At 41.3% G+C, this 16140-nt stretch overlaps 1 protein-coding gene across 1 annotated transcript in view; it reads right to left on the reverse strand.

Moving 5' to 3' along the window:
* The window catches only part of ATRNL1 (attractin like 1), a gene marked incomplete at its 5' end in the record, with an annotated part of 662506 nt that overhangs the window by 256843 nt on the left and 389523 nt on the right, over positions 1-16140 (reverse strand). The window contains one exon of the mRNA XM_004700917.2: positions 12157-12264. Within this exon, the coding sequence (XP_004700974.2) occupies positions 12157-12264 (108 nt within the window). The remainder of the gene's footprint in view (positions 1-12156; positions 12265-16140) is intronic.

The raw sequence follows: 16140 nt of genomic DNA on the forward strand, positions 1-16140 counted from the left end.
GAGTGTTAGAAGAACAGAGCAAAAGGCAATGAGGTAATGACTGTTAATTTCTAGGAGTAATCACAGACTAAACCTTCAGATATAGGAAACCACAAGATGTGCCAAGCAAGTTAACACAAATAAATGTGTGTTTAGGTAGAGCAAGGTGAAACTGAACCACATTAGAGACAATATGGTTCCAAAATCAACTGGAAAGAAAAGCGAAATCGACTGCAAAGAATCAATACATATGTAGACAGAAGATTTCTCAGTAGCCACAATGGACACAGAACAATTATTCGATAAACAAAATGTCTGAGTATACTCTCCCACTACAAAATAACAAGATGCTTGATAAAGCCCATTGTAAATTTGTTTCCTAGATTGTAAGCAACAAGGGATCCCCCAAGGCATTGAGTAACATCAGAAGGATTATTATCTTTTAGGGATATCTTAAAGAAGAATAACAGGAAAATGGAATCACTTCAGGAAGATTTGACTGCAAGAAGGATCAATGATCAAAGAAAATAGTAGATACAAAAGTAAATGTCTATGCATAATGATCATGTAAAACAACATTACCAATAATAAAGCTTAGTTTGAGGGGTAAAATTGCACACAGAACTACAAAATGAGGATGGGAGTAAATAACCAGATTTAAATTGATTTGATTCCTTACATTATTTTGGAAGAGGGAGGCATGCTAATTGAGTTCAGGTGCCATAGTGGGGCCATGCATTGGGCTGCTAACCATGCGGTGGCCGTTTGAACCCACCACTTGCTCCCATAAAGATTTACAGCTTCAGAAACCCCATGAAGTAGTTTTACTCTATCTGAAAAGATCACGATGAATCAGAAGTGCCCTGATGGCAGTGAGTCTGTTTTACAGGGGGGTAAAGATGTTAAGAGTAACTGCCTTGAATAAAGAAAGGCCTGGCTTCAAAACCAATTACTGTCATTGCTGACAATAAATTGTACACTTGTGTGGTAGTCACCTAATCTGGTGTCAATTTAAGGATTAAGAGTGTAGAGGTGGACTCTAGGCTGTCCATCTGGAGACAGCCAATGAGACTTCTGTGGGCATGGACTTCTCCTGAGAATTCAGGGAAATCTGGTACTTCCTTCTTGGAGGCGGAAGACACCTCTCTCTCCCTGTTACTCCCTGGGAGACATTGCAGAAGACAAGCCACATGGACGCAACCAGACCTCGGAAGCTGGAGAAGCCACAGAGAGACCCCTGCCAGTGCTGAGATGCTTACAACACCACTGGACCAAAAGACTTTCTACCCACTGGCTTGTGATCGTCCTGCATTTGGCTTCATAGCATGTGCTTCCTGAGTCTGAAGAGGACTTTATAGGTTGGTATCAGACATATGGGCTAATATCAGACTTATGGCCTTGGACTGGACTGGGTTGGGATGTTTTCTAAATGTTCAATTCCTCTTGCATAGAAACTTCTCCCTTACATACATATGCATGTTTATGAATTTGTTTCTCTAGTCTACCCAGACTAATACAAATTGTAAAAAATTGAACTGGCAAAAGTTGTATGACAGATGTATTTGCAACCATGGTTTTAAAAAGAGCAGTGAGTACTTTGGAGGTTTATGGTCACGGTTTCCTGAAGCATCCCAGTGAATTGGCCTATGAGTAGATGTTGCACTTTTCTTCTACCTCCTAGTTTGTGGTATTGCTCCTGGGGGCTTAACCGTTTGCAAATGCCATCCAGGACACAGCAATTGGTCTCCCTCTGCCTGGACCAAGAGACGAAGTAGCCCGCGGCACAAAAGGAGATGGATTGTGTGAGAGATTGCCCCCGTGAACAAAAGTCTGCTTTGCCAGGCGACCACAAGAACTGGATGATGCCCTGATGTCACTCAGGAGCCTTTTGTTTGATAAAAGATTCTATAGAAGAACCCAGATTAAGAGGGTGAGATGGCAGAGTAAAATTTCAAGTTCTCTGAGACTCTAGACTTTCCACAGAGACTGAACGAACTCGTGGACATATTGCCCTGCTATTATCTTTAAATCTTGAACCAAAAACATCCCTTAAACTTTTCTTAAAAGCAAATGTGTTTAGCTTAGCTAACAAAAGAGGTCTGCCTTGAGCATTATGCTCTTTGAAAAACTGTGTGTATGGGACCCAGTCACTTGACAGATTAGCTAAAACCCATGTGACAGTGAGTTTCTGTTAACGAGGGAGGGAAAAGCCAGAAGAGGGGAGAATGGTTGCACATAAGAAACAATAATAAAAGAGAAACAATGGAATCGATGACACCTCATTGAACCTGTGGAGGGAATCATCAATTAGTGGATGCTTTGCTGTGCATATTCTCAACCACAACAGTGAAGTGTTGGATTTTTTTAATTTCTTGAAAAGCATTCCATTAATAATTTTTAAATTTTTAAAGAAGAAAATAATTTGAGGAATTAAAAGAAAGAACAAAAGAAAAAACCTCAATTCAAAAGAAGGCCAGTAAAGGAGAAATAACAAAAAATTCAGGATAAATTTTAAAAATCAAGGATATAGTCTCATAAGATAACTTAGAAGTTGAGTCGTTGGATTACTATAAAAAAATTAGAGAAAATGTTAAATTTTATAACAATATCCTTAAGGGAAATGCCTGACAAGGGATAATTTCAAACATTAAATAGATTTGATTTATAAATAAAAAGACAAGGAATGTCCCAAGAGAAAGATTAAAAAGAATGCTGAATGGGCTAATGCATGATTTCTCGTTTGTATAATCCATGGAGTATTTCTTTTGCAAACAGATGACTATAAACAAATGCCATTACATTATTATTGACTTACAGATCAATGGGGGGAAAAAACCTCACAACTGGACCAACAGACATCATCCTGATAAATGGAGAAGTGGTTGAACTTGTCAAGGATTTCATTTTACTTGGATTTGTAATCAAAGATCGTTGAAGCGGCAGTCAAGAAATCAAATGACATATTGCACAGGGCAAATGCACTACTGCCCAAGACCTCTGTAAAGTGTTTAAGAACAAAGATTCCATTTTGAGGACTAAGGTACACCTGATCAAAGCCAGGGTGTTTTCAACCGCTTCATGTGCATCTCAACGCTGACAACAAATAAGTGAGACCAGAGAAACATTGGTGCATTTGAATTCTGATATGGGTGAGGATATTGAACGTATCATGGCCTCCCAGAAAAATAAACAAATCTGTCTTGGAAGAACTACAGCCGAAATGCTCCTCAGAAGTAAGGGTGGAGAGGATTTGTTTCACATAGTTTGGACACACTATCAGGAAAGAGCAGCCCCCACGAATGGGCATCATGCTCGGTCAAGCAGAGGGTAGAGGAAAAAGAGTCAGCCTCTCAACCAGATGGACGAACAGAATGGCTGCAGCAATGAGTTGAAGCGTAGCAACAGCGATGAGGATGGCCCAAGATCAGGAAGTGTTTCGTTTGGTGGTCCCTGAGTCAGAGGCAATTTGAGGGTATCTGTGGGAAACTAACAAGGGGCGGGTGGTGTGTGAATATGATCAAGACTACATTCCCTAACTTGTAACAGAGGGAATCTGCAAAGCGAGTATTCCACAAGACACCACTTGGGTAAATTGGAGCTAAAGTCCAAGTACATGATCCTGCTTTAAATATCACTCCCACAGATTCTCCCCCAGCAGCTGTGCTGCCTTCAAGTGAGCACATGGTTGATGCTATCTCCCTACAGACCCTGACATTCTTTGATTAGCTCCTCCTGCCATGGCGCCCATCCCCTCTCATCCCTTCCCCCAGTGCAAGCATTCAGTCTCCTCACCTGTGAACTCCGGGATTTTACTGTGATTACCACCCACCTGTGACTTATGTAACTACTGAATATGCATATCTTATGGCTACCTATAAAGATCCCTAGATAGTAAAGAAGCTCGCTCCTCTCCTGCTCTCTCTTCTGCCACCTCCCGTGGATCACGATTACCAAGAGGGGCTGAGGTGAGCATGCTACCATAAAATGTGTCCGACTCCTCTACTTTATTCTCGCTTCTATCTTCCATGACTTTACTATAACCTTTATAGATTATTGCCCTATACTTGTCCCTTTAGTTGTTAGAGGCTGGTTTCCTCTTATAATACCCAATAATAACAACAATATGGGCAAAATACTGAAAGGTGCAGTTAATCTTCACAATATGATGGAAGTTATTCAGAGAGTTATTTTATCAAAAGGAATCAGTCCATATTCATTCATTTCAAGAGGAAGCATATGATCAAGAATTCATGGTATGGAAGGAAGACGTCCAATCTACACTAAGGACGCCATGCAAAAACAAAGCTCCAGGAATTAATGCCAATTGAATTTATTTTTCTTTTTAAAACAAATGAGGCAGCTCTGGACACACTGTGTATACCAAGAAATTTGGAAACAGCTTTCTGGTCAACCAACTGGAAGCAATCTATACTGATGTCCAAACCCAAAGGCGAGTTGGGTGATCAACAGTATCAAGCACCTGAACTTGATGAACACAATGGCTGTAACGAAGGGCTCATCTATTAGAACAACCGTGAGGCTGGCTCAGGACCAGAGAGTCTTTCCTGCTGCGGCACAGAAGGGTCACATGAGTCAGAACTGATCGACAGCAGCGTTTCACAACAACATATTATAAAATAATTACAGTGGCATTTTCTTTAATTAAACAGAAGTGAGAGCTATTCTTATACTACTGGGTCAGAACAACAGTGTGCAAAAATCACACATACCGTGTGTTCTCAACTTTGAAGGGTTCTGTATATGCCGGAAGCAAAAGTGACTGAAAGGAGATTAAAAAAATTCTTGCAGTGGCTATTTATGGGTGGTGGGACCTGGGGGATTTTTGGTTTGGTGATTTTTGCCTTAATTATTCCTCTAATGAGGATGTATTGTTGATACCTTTGGAGTAATGACCGGATTACATTGATGGTGAATGTTAACACAGTAATTAAACTTGAATAAAATGAACGGCAAATCGTAATAAAATAAACTACCAAATATCACAAGACGGCTATAATTCTCTGAGAAGCAAGAAACCTAGGGGAAAAATTAAATAAGCTTCTTAAGCCAGTCTGTGAAATGCTGGTCCATGCAGATAGCAAGCCAGGCGGGGCCACGGCTGTGCCCAGTAGTAAGGCGGGGCGGGGCTCCTGCTGCTCTTGGAGGGAAGCCAGCAGTGCTCTTAACCCCAGAGCGGCTTCATTGTGTCTGGCTTAGGCCTGAATAATGAGTCCGCCACCTGGGGAGAGAGGCTTCTTACATAATGTACTAGGCTAAGCAGTCCCAATAAACGATTGAACGGATTTCAATGCGATCTCAAAATTAGTGCTATTCGCCATGCTGAATAGAAAGCAGAATTCTAGCTGCAATATTTTCTCTATTCTAGGGGTTTGAATTCATGTCTATGTCTCCTGTGCCCAAAGCCTCTTTGAACGGGGACAGCAGCAGGATGCAAAATTCCACAAGTATAATCTTCTTTACAGGAGAGAGAAAATTGAGATGACAGATATGTACAATGATCTTCATGCAGGCTATATGTACATATACATATGTCTGGGTATATATATATATACATATATGAAATAGGAATTAAATCTATTGTTGGTGGAAATTAATCATGTTGTAGATACTGTCTTTAAGATTACTAATTACCTCAGCGGGCCCTAATGATCAAATAGACCCATTTTAAACTATTTGGCTTCTAGAGCAAGTTACCAAGCCCTGATGATACTTTATTAGCATAGAGAAACTATAAAAGTTCTTTTTAATGTGAAACTTCTAATATAAAAATAACAGAAAGCTCATGTGCTGCCTTTATTGCACGTTAGTAAATCACCTGGGTTCCTTTATAGCAATTTACATTACGAATGGCAAGCATTGGTATTCTCCAGCATACTAAAACAGCTTTAGGTAAATCAATTTTGACTAACAGTGGCTTAAACTCAATGGAAGACATTTCAATCGCTCCCACAACCTAGGAAGATGATGTTTAAACTCTTATCCTTGTCATAGAAGTCCTCGTCCCTATTGTCTGGAAAGCTCTGCCCAGTGCATGCTTGCTGTACACCTAAATACTAATCCTGCAGTAGACACCCAGAGATCGTTTTCAAATATCGAGGTGCAGATAAATTGTGGAAGGTCAAAAGGTAACATGGCTATATGCGAATAGGCATGGGAGTTTACCCCCCACCCAAAACAGAAATGATGATTGGGTTGATTCCTTATGAGGAACTGGCAAAATTTCTGATACTCAACCTATGCCAAGGTGCTGTCATGGGATGAACGCAGGGGTGGGCCAGTGGGGAGGTGATGAAGGAACCTGTATTTTACATCTTCAATTTGCTGTCTTTTATTTTCTCTCATTCCCCAAAAAAGGAACTTATGCCATTATAGAAAGAACAATAGAGATATGCAGAAACAATAACATCCATACCATGCACCGAGATACAACTCTTAATAAGAATGTACTAGACCTCGTCCCGTCTCCTGGAGAAAGACAGGCTTTCTCCTCCCATCAAGAGTCACTGTCGTAGAAAGCCACAGAGGCAGTTCTACCTTGTTCTGTAGGCTCGCTATGAGTGGGACTGGACGACAGTGAGTTGGTTTAGATTTATTTTTTTTTTTAGGGATCCTTTCTCAGTTTTTATCAAAAAGTAGATCATACTCACCCTCATGAAGAGATCACTGAGGATATGGGTGCTATAGCAAAGTGTGGTGAAGAAACCAGGTGGTGCTCAGCTATCAAAGCTGTATGAGGTCTTAAGGTATGGACTAAGTCCACATGGAAGAAGCACACTAGTCTGTGTGATCCAATGATTGAAATAATAAAATCAAAATCCAAAGGAAGAAATGGTATCAGAGCTTAAAATCTGAACACCCTGTTTTCAGAAAGCTATGATGACTGTGGAAACCCAAAATCCATTTGCAAGGTCCCTGCACTGAATGTTGACCAGAGTCAAGGCATGTCAATAGCTTTGATATCACACAAAAATCATTGTAAAGGTGATTATGGCAGATGTAGTTAAATTACAGTGTAACACATTAACACATGACCTTCCGTTTGACCCATTTTAAAGTTGTTTTTGATATTTTCTGCCTTCTTTGCAATTGAGGTTTTTCCTCTTTGTTTTGTCATTATTGTTGTTTGTTGGTTTGTTTCTTGTGTTTTGTATGACTGTCTGCATATGAAACCCAGGATATGTAAATCTATAGAGGCAGTAACTGGATTAATAATTGTCTAGGGGCATGGCAGGGGAGGTGCGGAGGTCGGAATGGGGAGCTAATAACAACGAGTCCGAGAAAGTAGAAAATGTTCTGAGATTGTGGTGATGATTGCATAGCCCTCCTTAATATGACTGAATGATTAAATTGAATGATATGTGGATGATGTCCCAATAAATACATGAAAAGAGATAGATTGCAATGTGATCCATCATTTTGTAACTTATAATACATTATTTCACAAATCCTTCATTGTTGGTCCAGTTAAAATGATTTCTAACCTCTAGTGCTACAACTAGCAGGGTAAGAGTGATGCGCTAAATGATCAATAGAAATAAAAACAGAACGACAGAATAATATCCCAGCGAACATTGCCATCGACACTTAAGCAGTCATAAAAAGTTAATAAAAACTCACAGCTCGCTCCGTTCTTCTCTGCCCTCCTCCTAATAAAAGCAAGGAATGGAGGGATGCACACATATTCATCATCATCACTATTGTCCATCTGAATTGCTATAAATCAACTTGCTTATGAGCTACTCTGAGTGTGACACCTGACCTATACATTCGACACGTCCTAATCACGTACACGGCCCGCAGGTCCTTTTTACCTCTGGGTTTCTATCACCTACCTATCACAATCACACTCTCCCTGTGTTGTAGTGAGAGATAACTGGACTATTGTACATCTCAGTTACCCACCAATTAACAGAGTATCCAATGTATTGGAGCTATTATAGTATGAGATGAAGACCCTTATTTGTCACCTTTCCACCCATCCTACAATGAGACCCGTTGATGCTGAATTGATTCTGATACCCAGAGAGCTGACAGGGCAGAGAAGAACAGCCCCATAGGGTTTCTGAGGCCGTAATCTTTACAGAGGCAGATGGGACATCGTCCTCCTGTGGAGTGACTGGTGGGTTCGAACTGCCAACTAAGTGCTATACTGTCTGTCTGTCACTAGGACTCCTTTCACACGAGATCACTGGAAAGACTGAAAATGAGCCCACTGGACAGACTGATCAGGCCATTAGATTGACACTCCACAATCTAACCGCTTCTCCTTGTCTCCACTTGTATCGCCCAGATTGTGCCGCCATGATCTACTGCCTGGGCCACTGCCTGCAACTCCCAGTGAGTCTTTCGGCTTCTAGCCTTGTTCTAGGAACAGAAACTGCTTAGCTGATTTCTACACCCCTCACACGAACCGAGGTCAGGGGACCTGCTTGAGTCCTTGATGCTGGAACCTGTCTTTCTTTGCTCGTGTGCTTTCTCAGGTGCAGGGAACCGCCCCCAACCAGTGACTGGAGGGATTTGAGTACTCTGAGAGGTATACGTTTCCCTGGCTCCATTTCTCCACTGGGATTAAGCCCTATTTGCCCACAGTGAGTTGAGCCCTGGTGGTGTAGTGGTTATGTGTAGGGCTGCTGCATGGCCGGCAGTTCAAAACCACCAACAACTCTCTGGAGAAAGACTGGGATTTCTACTCCTGTAAGCAAGCACAGCTTCAGATACCCACAGGGAGCCGAGAGGAGTCGGCACTGACTCTCTCCTAGTGAGCGATTATCCACAGTGATGTCTCATCACAATTCATCATTCCTTTTCTGGTGGAGCCACTCCCCTCCCAGTGTACACAGATAACAGAATGTCCTTGTCCTGGGGTCTGCTCTGGAGGGAAACCAACGGAAGACATCCTGGTTCAAACTACTCTCAAGTCAGGGGCAAGAGGATGCTTTTAAAAGCAAAGTCAGACCATAACAGTCTTCTCTCTGAACTGTGCGAAGGACTCTCTTCACCTAAAGTTCAATGTCAAAATTCTTACAGGGTCTAGAATGTGCCCACTACTCAACCCCATGCCTCCTCCCAATGCCCCCCCCCCAAAACACACACACACACACACACACACACACTCTTTCTGGGCTTCCAAGAGTTTAACACTTTACGGGAGCAGACAGCCTCATTATGCTCCTGAGGAGCAAGCAGATGGTGGGATTGAACTGCTAACCTTGTGCTGCGTATCCTAATGTGCCACCAGGGCTCTTTACAGAAGCATCAAAAGTGATTCTTCTCATTCTGCACTTTAAATCCCACACCCTCTGGACTATACAGCTGTGAAACTCAGAGCAACATGTAAGAGTCTAATTTAATTTAAAAGAAATTCACTCCTTAGCACATTATGAGTATTCGATACAAATTTATACAACAGAAATAGCCAGCTAAACTATGGTTTTGCATTAAATTTAAACACTGCATTTTAAGTAAAACCTCGCAGAGGAACCCTAACATCACTCTGAGTTTCAGATTTAAATAAAACTCTTAATGCAATTTCAGAATATGCCTGGTTCCAGAATTTGCAATGTAAGCAAATCAATAGGCCACACTGTGTATAAAAGAGGAGCAATTTGGAGCAGTTTTCAGGGAAATATAGTAACAGGGGAAAAACCCTTGCAGACACATGTATGCATAGATGTGTTTGCATGTGCAGTACATTAGATAGATAACTTCTAATTAGCACTGATTACTACAAATTTCTTAGCAAAAGAGGAAAATAAAATACACATATGCTTTTATAACTTTATCTTCTATATTTATTATTTTTAAAGGATGTACAATGAAGAATAGTTTATAGCTGAGATTTACTTCTGATGCTTAATTTTAACAATAGTCAACCAATAAAAGCTCTAGAGATCTAATGATTCAACTGATTAATTTTTAATTTGCATATTTACTTGAGATAACTGGACTTATGACCATAAGAATTCCCAATATCATAAATTATAAGTACTTACTGAGATTAAAAAAAAATCAGTTACTGAGTTTGAGATTTTACACATCAAGCCCTAAAATATCTCAGCTAAACAAAACAATCACTTACTATCACATGATATATTGCCCATTTGATAGATAAATTCAACATAAAACTCATACATAAAAATTGAAAGCTGACCCTAAAATTGAAATGGAAAATCAAGGGACCCAGAACAGCCAAACAATCTTTAAAAAGAAAAGAAAGCTGGTTGATTCACACTTTCCAATTCCAAAAATCCATTACAAAGCTATAGTCCTCAAAACAGTGTGGCACTGGAATAAGAAAAAGATTGGCTGATCAATGGAACAGATTCAAGAGTTTAGAAATAAACCTTCACATTTACCGTCAACTAAACACAATCAAGGGCCCGCTATCAAACCCTGATAAGACATATGCATATTCATTATATGGGTTCATTTAAGTGGATGAGTTTCCTAGTTCTGTGATTATTTCTGTTGTCTGCTGGCCTATGTATGTATTGTTCAGCAATATTTGGGAATGTTTTCATCAGCTGGCGTGATGGTGAATGACAGGTGCCAACTTGGCTGGGCTTTGATTTTCAGTGGTTTGGCAGGCACTGTGATCACATTACATTTTGTGCCCTGACGTGAGCAGTCAATCAGCTGAATGGGGGAGTTTCTTCCCACGAATATATACCGAGATGCCCTGCCAAAGGTGTTTCTTGATCCTGCATGCTTTTCATGAGTCACCAAAAGCCTTCAGCCTGACACCTGACCTGTAGGTTTTGGGTTCATCAGCCCTGCAAGCCTTCAGCCTACTCTGACCCATGAATTTGAGACTTGCCAGCCCCCACAATTATGTGAGTCATTCGTTTGCAGTAAATCTCTTTGTATATATTTACATATTTGCTTCACTGGTTTTGCTCCTCTAGAGAATACAGAAGATCGATGGGAGAAAAAACGAAATTGAATTCAAACAGTTCGGGCAGGCTGTTTGTTAAAGGTTTCGTAACAGTGACTTGAAACCGGGGACCAAAAGGAAGTGAAAGCATTTTGTTTGGGCTTTTATTTAATCATGCTGTCTCTCTTCTAAGTCCTAATAAGTGAGCTTCCCGAGGCAAGCTGTGACCTAAGTATTAAGAAATCAAATCCACAAAAGTTAAAAAAAAAATTTTAAAAATCAGAGGGAAACCAGTCTCTAAAATCTTGCTCTTTATATGGTTATTCATGAGGTCTGATTTGGTTTTATTTTTTTTCAGAATAACCCAAAATGCAATGGACACAATCAATTACATTTGTACCCAGGACTTGGAGATGACCAAGATAAATCTGTGTACGTATCCCCGCTCTCTTTAAAGAGAAGCAGAATTAGAAAGTAGCAACACAAAAAGGAATGTAAAGGGGGCATTTTTAGTTTGTTTGGTTTGTTTTTTCTTTAAGAGAATACAACAATTCAATTATATAAAGTTTCTTAATCTTCCTTCTCAAAAATAAATAAAAAGAAGCACACAATTAAATTACTCTGCATCAGAAAAGCTTCGATTAGTCATTAATCACAACCCGTGAATTTTCCTCTTTGGGAGTTCTAATTCCCAGCAACCATTTCAGGCATTGCTCCAGCATTCTACGACTACAGGAACTTGCCCCTGTCCGTTTGTTCCACTGCATTCTATTTCTGCACTTGAAATAAAACAATGGAGCACCACAGCCATTCATCACAAATGAAAATACCCACCACAGTTGGCACTAGTTAACACTCAAAAAAGGGAAACTGTGTAATTAACATGCAACCGATCCCCACCCATCTTTTAAAGCATGCTTTGCTAATAAATATAAATGTGAATTGTTAATGAGAGGGCACTAAGTACTGGGGGGCTAACCTGAGGACCTTTGTTTCTCACTTTCGCCTACATCTTAAATCCCTCCAGCTCCTCCCTGTCAGGGAAAGGCTGTCGGCCAGGTGAGCATTCTGTCACTCTCGCCGAGGCTAAGAGATCCTCCAGTGGCATTTGCTACAGCTCATGTCATACTATTAAAACAAAGTGCCTTGAAAATGGCATAACAATGTAGCTGCATCTTGTCAGCTCCAGATAATCAGACCATGTTTGGCTTCAGAGGCAGATGAGAGACAGCAATATAAATATGCAAACCACAAAGGCGCCCTTTCAACACTGGTCTTCCTACCTCTAATGGGCCTCGCAGAAAGTCTGTCTGCTCCGCTCCTACGTCCAGTGCTACGTCAACAGAAGCGAAGGGACGGCTGGCCATCTGCTGTCGTTCTCGAAGCAGTTGCTGGAGGGAGTTAAAAAATGATGTGTTTGAAACTCGGCTGGAAATAAAACATTAAATTCAACAATACCCAGTTTCATTTGAAAACAAATGGCACACAGAACCGAGAAGCCATTCCGTACACACATCTTTATCTAGATCATTACAGATGAACACTGTGTTCTCTCCACGGCTTTACAGGGACAGTGTCTACGAAGGACCCTTTCCCCTGACCTCCATCTCTCAGGGCTGATGAAATGCGTTCACAGGTGCAACTGAAAACCTCAGGTGGGAGGTGTTGCTTAAGCAAAAAGTGCTGTTTGAATGACGGCTACGTTATGTTTTCCCACTTGAAATAAGCCGTGCTTTGTCAGGGTGTTTTCTTCCAGCTGCAAGCACATAACGGTGGGAAGGTTTAAGAGAAGATGGGGGGAAAGCAGTTGAGTCACATTAATAGAGATTCGAGGTACGTGGACCTGCCGGCACTAAGTTTTGTAAGCTGTCAAGACTCCCTGTCTACTGCCAGGGAACCGGTGGGAATGGCTATTCTGTGGTGTTTCTAACTGTAGGCAATGCCTTGGTGTTCATTATTTCAAAACGAGGAGTACCTGGTAGGTTGTCAGAATGTTGTGCCAGGGCTTGTCAAACACCCTGAGACCTTTGCCTTAGCATCCTTGTGCCCACTCTGGGCTTGCCCAAGCTGAAACCAATAAGCCAGCAAGTTCCAACCAACCGCCAAGCTACAGTCATTTATATTTCTGCCTCTCCTTGTAATTACAATATTCATTAAGTCAAGAGAAGAAAAAGAAATGGATGACTAGCACGAGATATTACAAATCTTGCCCCTCTCATGCTATGCAGCTGGTGAAATTCTTATCAAATATTAAAGGTGGATGTGTAGTGCAATTAAACACTCTTTCAAAGGAGAAGAAAATCCTATCATTGAGGAGAGGCAATATCCTTGAACACGATGCATGGCTTCCTGACTCACAGCGAGTGTTCTAGATTCACTGGTGTCCACTTAAAACATTAACGACCAGTCTGTGCATACGAATGCATGCAGCGCTGTGACGTACCATTCATAAAATTCCCTTGTACATCATGAAGGAGCACAAGCCAACACCTGATGGCAGCTTATTATCTAACAGACTTGATTTAACATTCGTGACACAGCCGTGACAGTGTTCATGAAATGACGGTCTAAGGAATCACTTAGCACCTCGCCTTTTAAAAAAAATATTGTTATTAAACAGAGAACATCCAAGTGACAAGATGGGGATAGAAATGGTGACAGCTGCTACTGAGTGACAGCTCAAAGTCTTAAATTACATTTTCTGTAGAAGTGATGAAGGCATATCTTTAAAAGCATGCTCAGTGTAACAAGTAGGTGCGGTCTAAACCACCGCATGGTTCCCTTTAACATAAACCCAAAGTTATGTTGCAAAAATACACCTGCTGGCAAACAGAATGTGGTTTGCTTTTCTCCCAGGAGGAGTGAGCTATTGACCTGGAGATGGCATGTAAGGCAAACATAATGTTACTTCAAATACCAAGAGATACCAAGTTTTAAATGACACCAGGCTCTTTGTCTAGCACACATATATACACACAGACATAAATCAAAAACACTTCTCTTACTACAATAGAAAAATTACCATAAGAAATGTATAAATTCTAAGCATGAGTTCATGGTTATATACATATATGTAGAGGCATGTAGGACACTAAAACCAAAACCAAACTCACTGGCACAGAGAAGAGAGTTACATATAATTCTCAGACATAATCAAACACCTTGTGAGATTGGCTTTCTGGGTCTGAAGGCTTAGGACCCGTCAGACAGCTCAGTCAATTAGCATAAAAATTTCACACTCAGTCAATTAGCATAAAAATTTCACAGAGCCCATGTTCTGAACAATGTCTGGAGTGTTAGAAGCTGGTGAGCCACCAGCTACGATAAAGCAATTGGTTGCTACTCATCAGGAGCAAACGAGAGAAAAAGACACCAAGTCTAATAGCCTACACAAGCCACGCTCTCATTTACCCTGAGACCAGAAGAACTAGATGGTGCCCAGACACTACTCTAGCTCACCAGGCTGGTACATAACAGGTCCCAGATGGACACAACAGGTGAACTCTAGTAAAATAGTAAAATGGGTGGGGGTGGGGGTGAAGGTGCGGGTGGGAATGCAGAACAGAACTCAAAATCTGAAAATGTCTAGGTTTCATGGGCCACTTGAGACTAGAGGACTCCCTGAAACTTAGCTCTGAGATACACTCTCCACCTTGAACTGAAGCTATCTTTCAGGGCACCTTTTAGTGAGATAGCAAAGGAACCCAACCCATACAATAAAGGGCATTACTCCCTAGTAAGATGTTCTATTCAAAACAAAATAAACTAAAACAAACATTTTAAAGCCAGCACCTACATAAGAACAAAAGTTCAACAATTAACTCGGAAGGGAAACTTGAACACATGGAATGGACTGACAAGACACAATGAAAGGGAATGTTGACGCCTCATAAGAAATGGAACTACTGTCACCGAGCAATTTGTATAGAAAATGTTAAAAGGGCCCTAATTCCTTATGTAAATATTCACCCAACTATATGATCAAATATTATTCAAAGAATAAAACACTGTAATTCTAGTGTGGGGTTGAACCCAATTTTCTAAGAGATGAAGGCACACTGTCTCCATTTCTATTTGTTTTCTTCAGCTTATCGATGATAATTCATATGACAACATGATTTTCAACAAGGTGAGCTGCTTTGCATCTTGACTTCTCCTTTCATTTAAAAGTAAACTCTTGGTAAAATATACGGATGGAGCCTCAATTAAGGTGACCAGATGGCCCGCTTTTCGCGGGACAGTCCCGATTTTTGGCGGTTTTAAAAAAGTCCCGATTTTTGGAAAGAACGCATGACAAGCTAGGGAATGGTCTATTTGATCCATATAGACCAAATTTTTAACCAAGAACAACCCCACCCCCCCACCGCTCCCCCGTCAATGATGTCCCGCTTAAATCTGGTCACCTTACCTCAATACCACAAATTTCAGAAATGCTTTGCTGGTGGTGGTTTTGTGAATCTAGGTTGCCGCTGTTGCTAGGGTTCAAGGAGTCAGTTTTTTCAGTCTAGTGGCCAAGTGGGTAACACACTGGGGGTCAAACTGTAAGGTCAGCAGTCGGACTCCACCAGCTGTAACATGGGAACGAGGAGGCTGTCTGCTCCCGGCCAGACTGGAGGCCTCAGAAACACAAGGGAGCAGTTGTCCTCTGTCCTGTGGGGTCATATGGGTTAGAATGGACTTGCTGGCAGTGGACTTGGCTTTGTTTTTCCAGGGGCCACACGTGACAAGGTAGAACTGCCCCATAGGCTTTCCAGGCTGCCATCTTTGGGAGATTGATCTCCAGGTCTGTCCCCTGTGAGTCTATTGGGTGGGTGTTAGGGGTTGGTGTTTAACCAAATTCTGCAGCCCGCTTTAAACGAAATGCTCCTCACCTGTGAAGTGGAGCAAGCCTCAGAGAACTAGTGTTCGGTCCTTCCAAATCCACTTACTAGCAAATGGGTTGTGACCAAAATAGGCTTCCCTACGACCAATGTTTCCCCCTCACATTGATAAAGTGGGAATAATAACAATCCTCCTCCCCATGAATCATAAGACTGGGACGAGAGTGAGCACGGACAGACCCTGCAGCGCAGACACTGCCAAACCGGGGGCACTCAGTCGCTGTGAACTGGTACGATTATGATGTGGGATCTGCAGCACTCGTTTTGCCTTTGAAGAAAGCACCCTCATTACCACAGGCCCATTTTCTTCAGCACGAGTGGCACATTTTGCTCTACTCTTCTCTCTTTCAACAAATGTTGCAAATTTATGAGACAGTTGGAAAATGT

Source organism: Echinops telfairi, unplaced genomic scaffold (genome assembly GCF_000313985.2).
Source record: "Echinops telfairi isolate 266 unplaced genomic scaffold, ASM31398v2 ScPeMD7_70;HRSCAF=299, whole genome shotgun sequence".
NCBI lineage: Eukaryota > Metazoa > Chordata > Mammalia > Afrosoricida > Tenrecidae > Echinops > Echinops telfairi.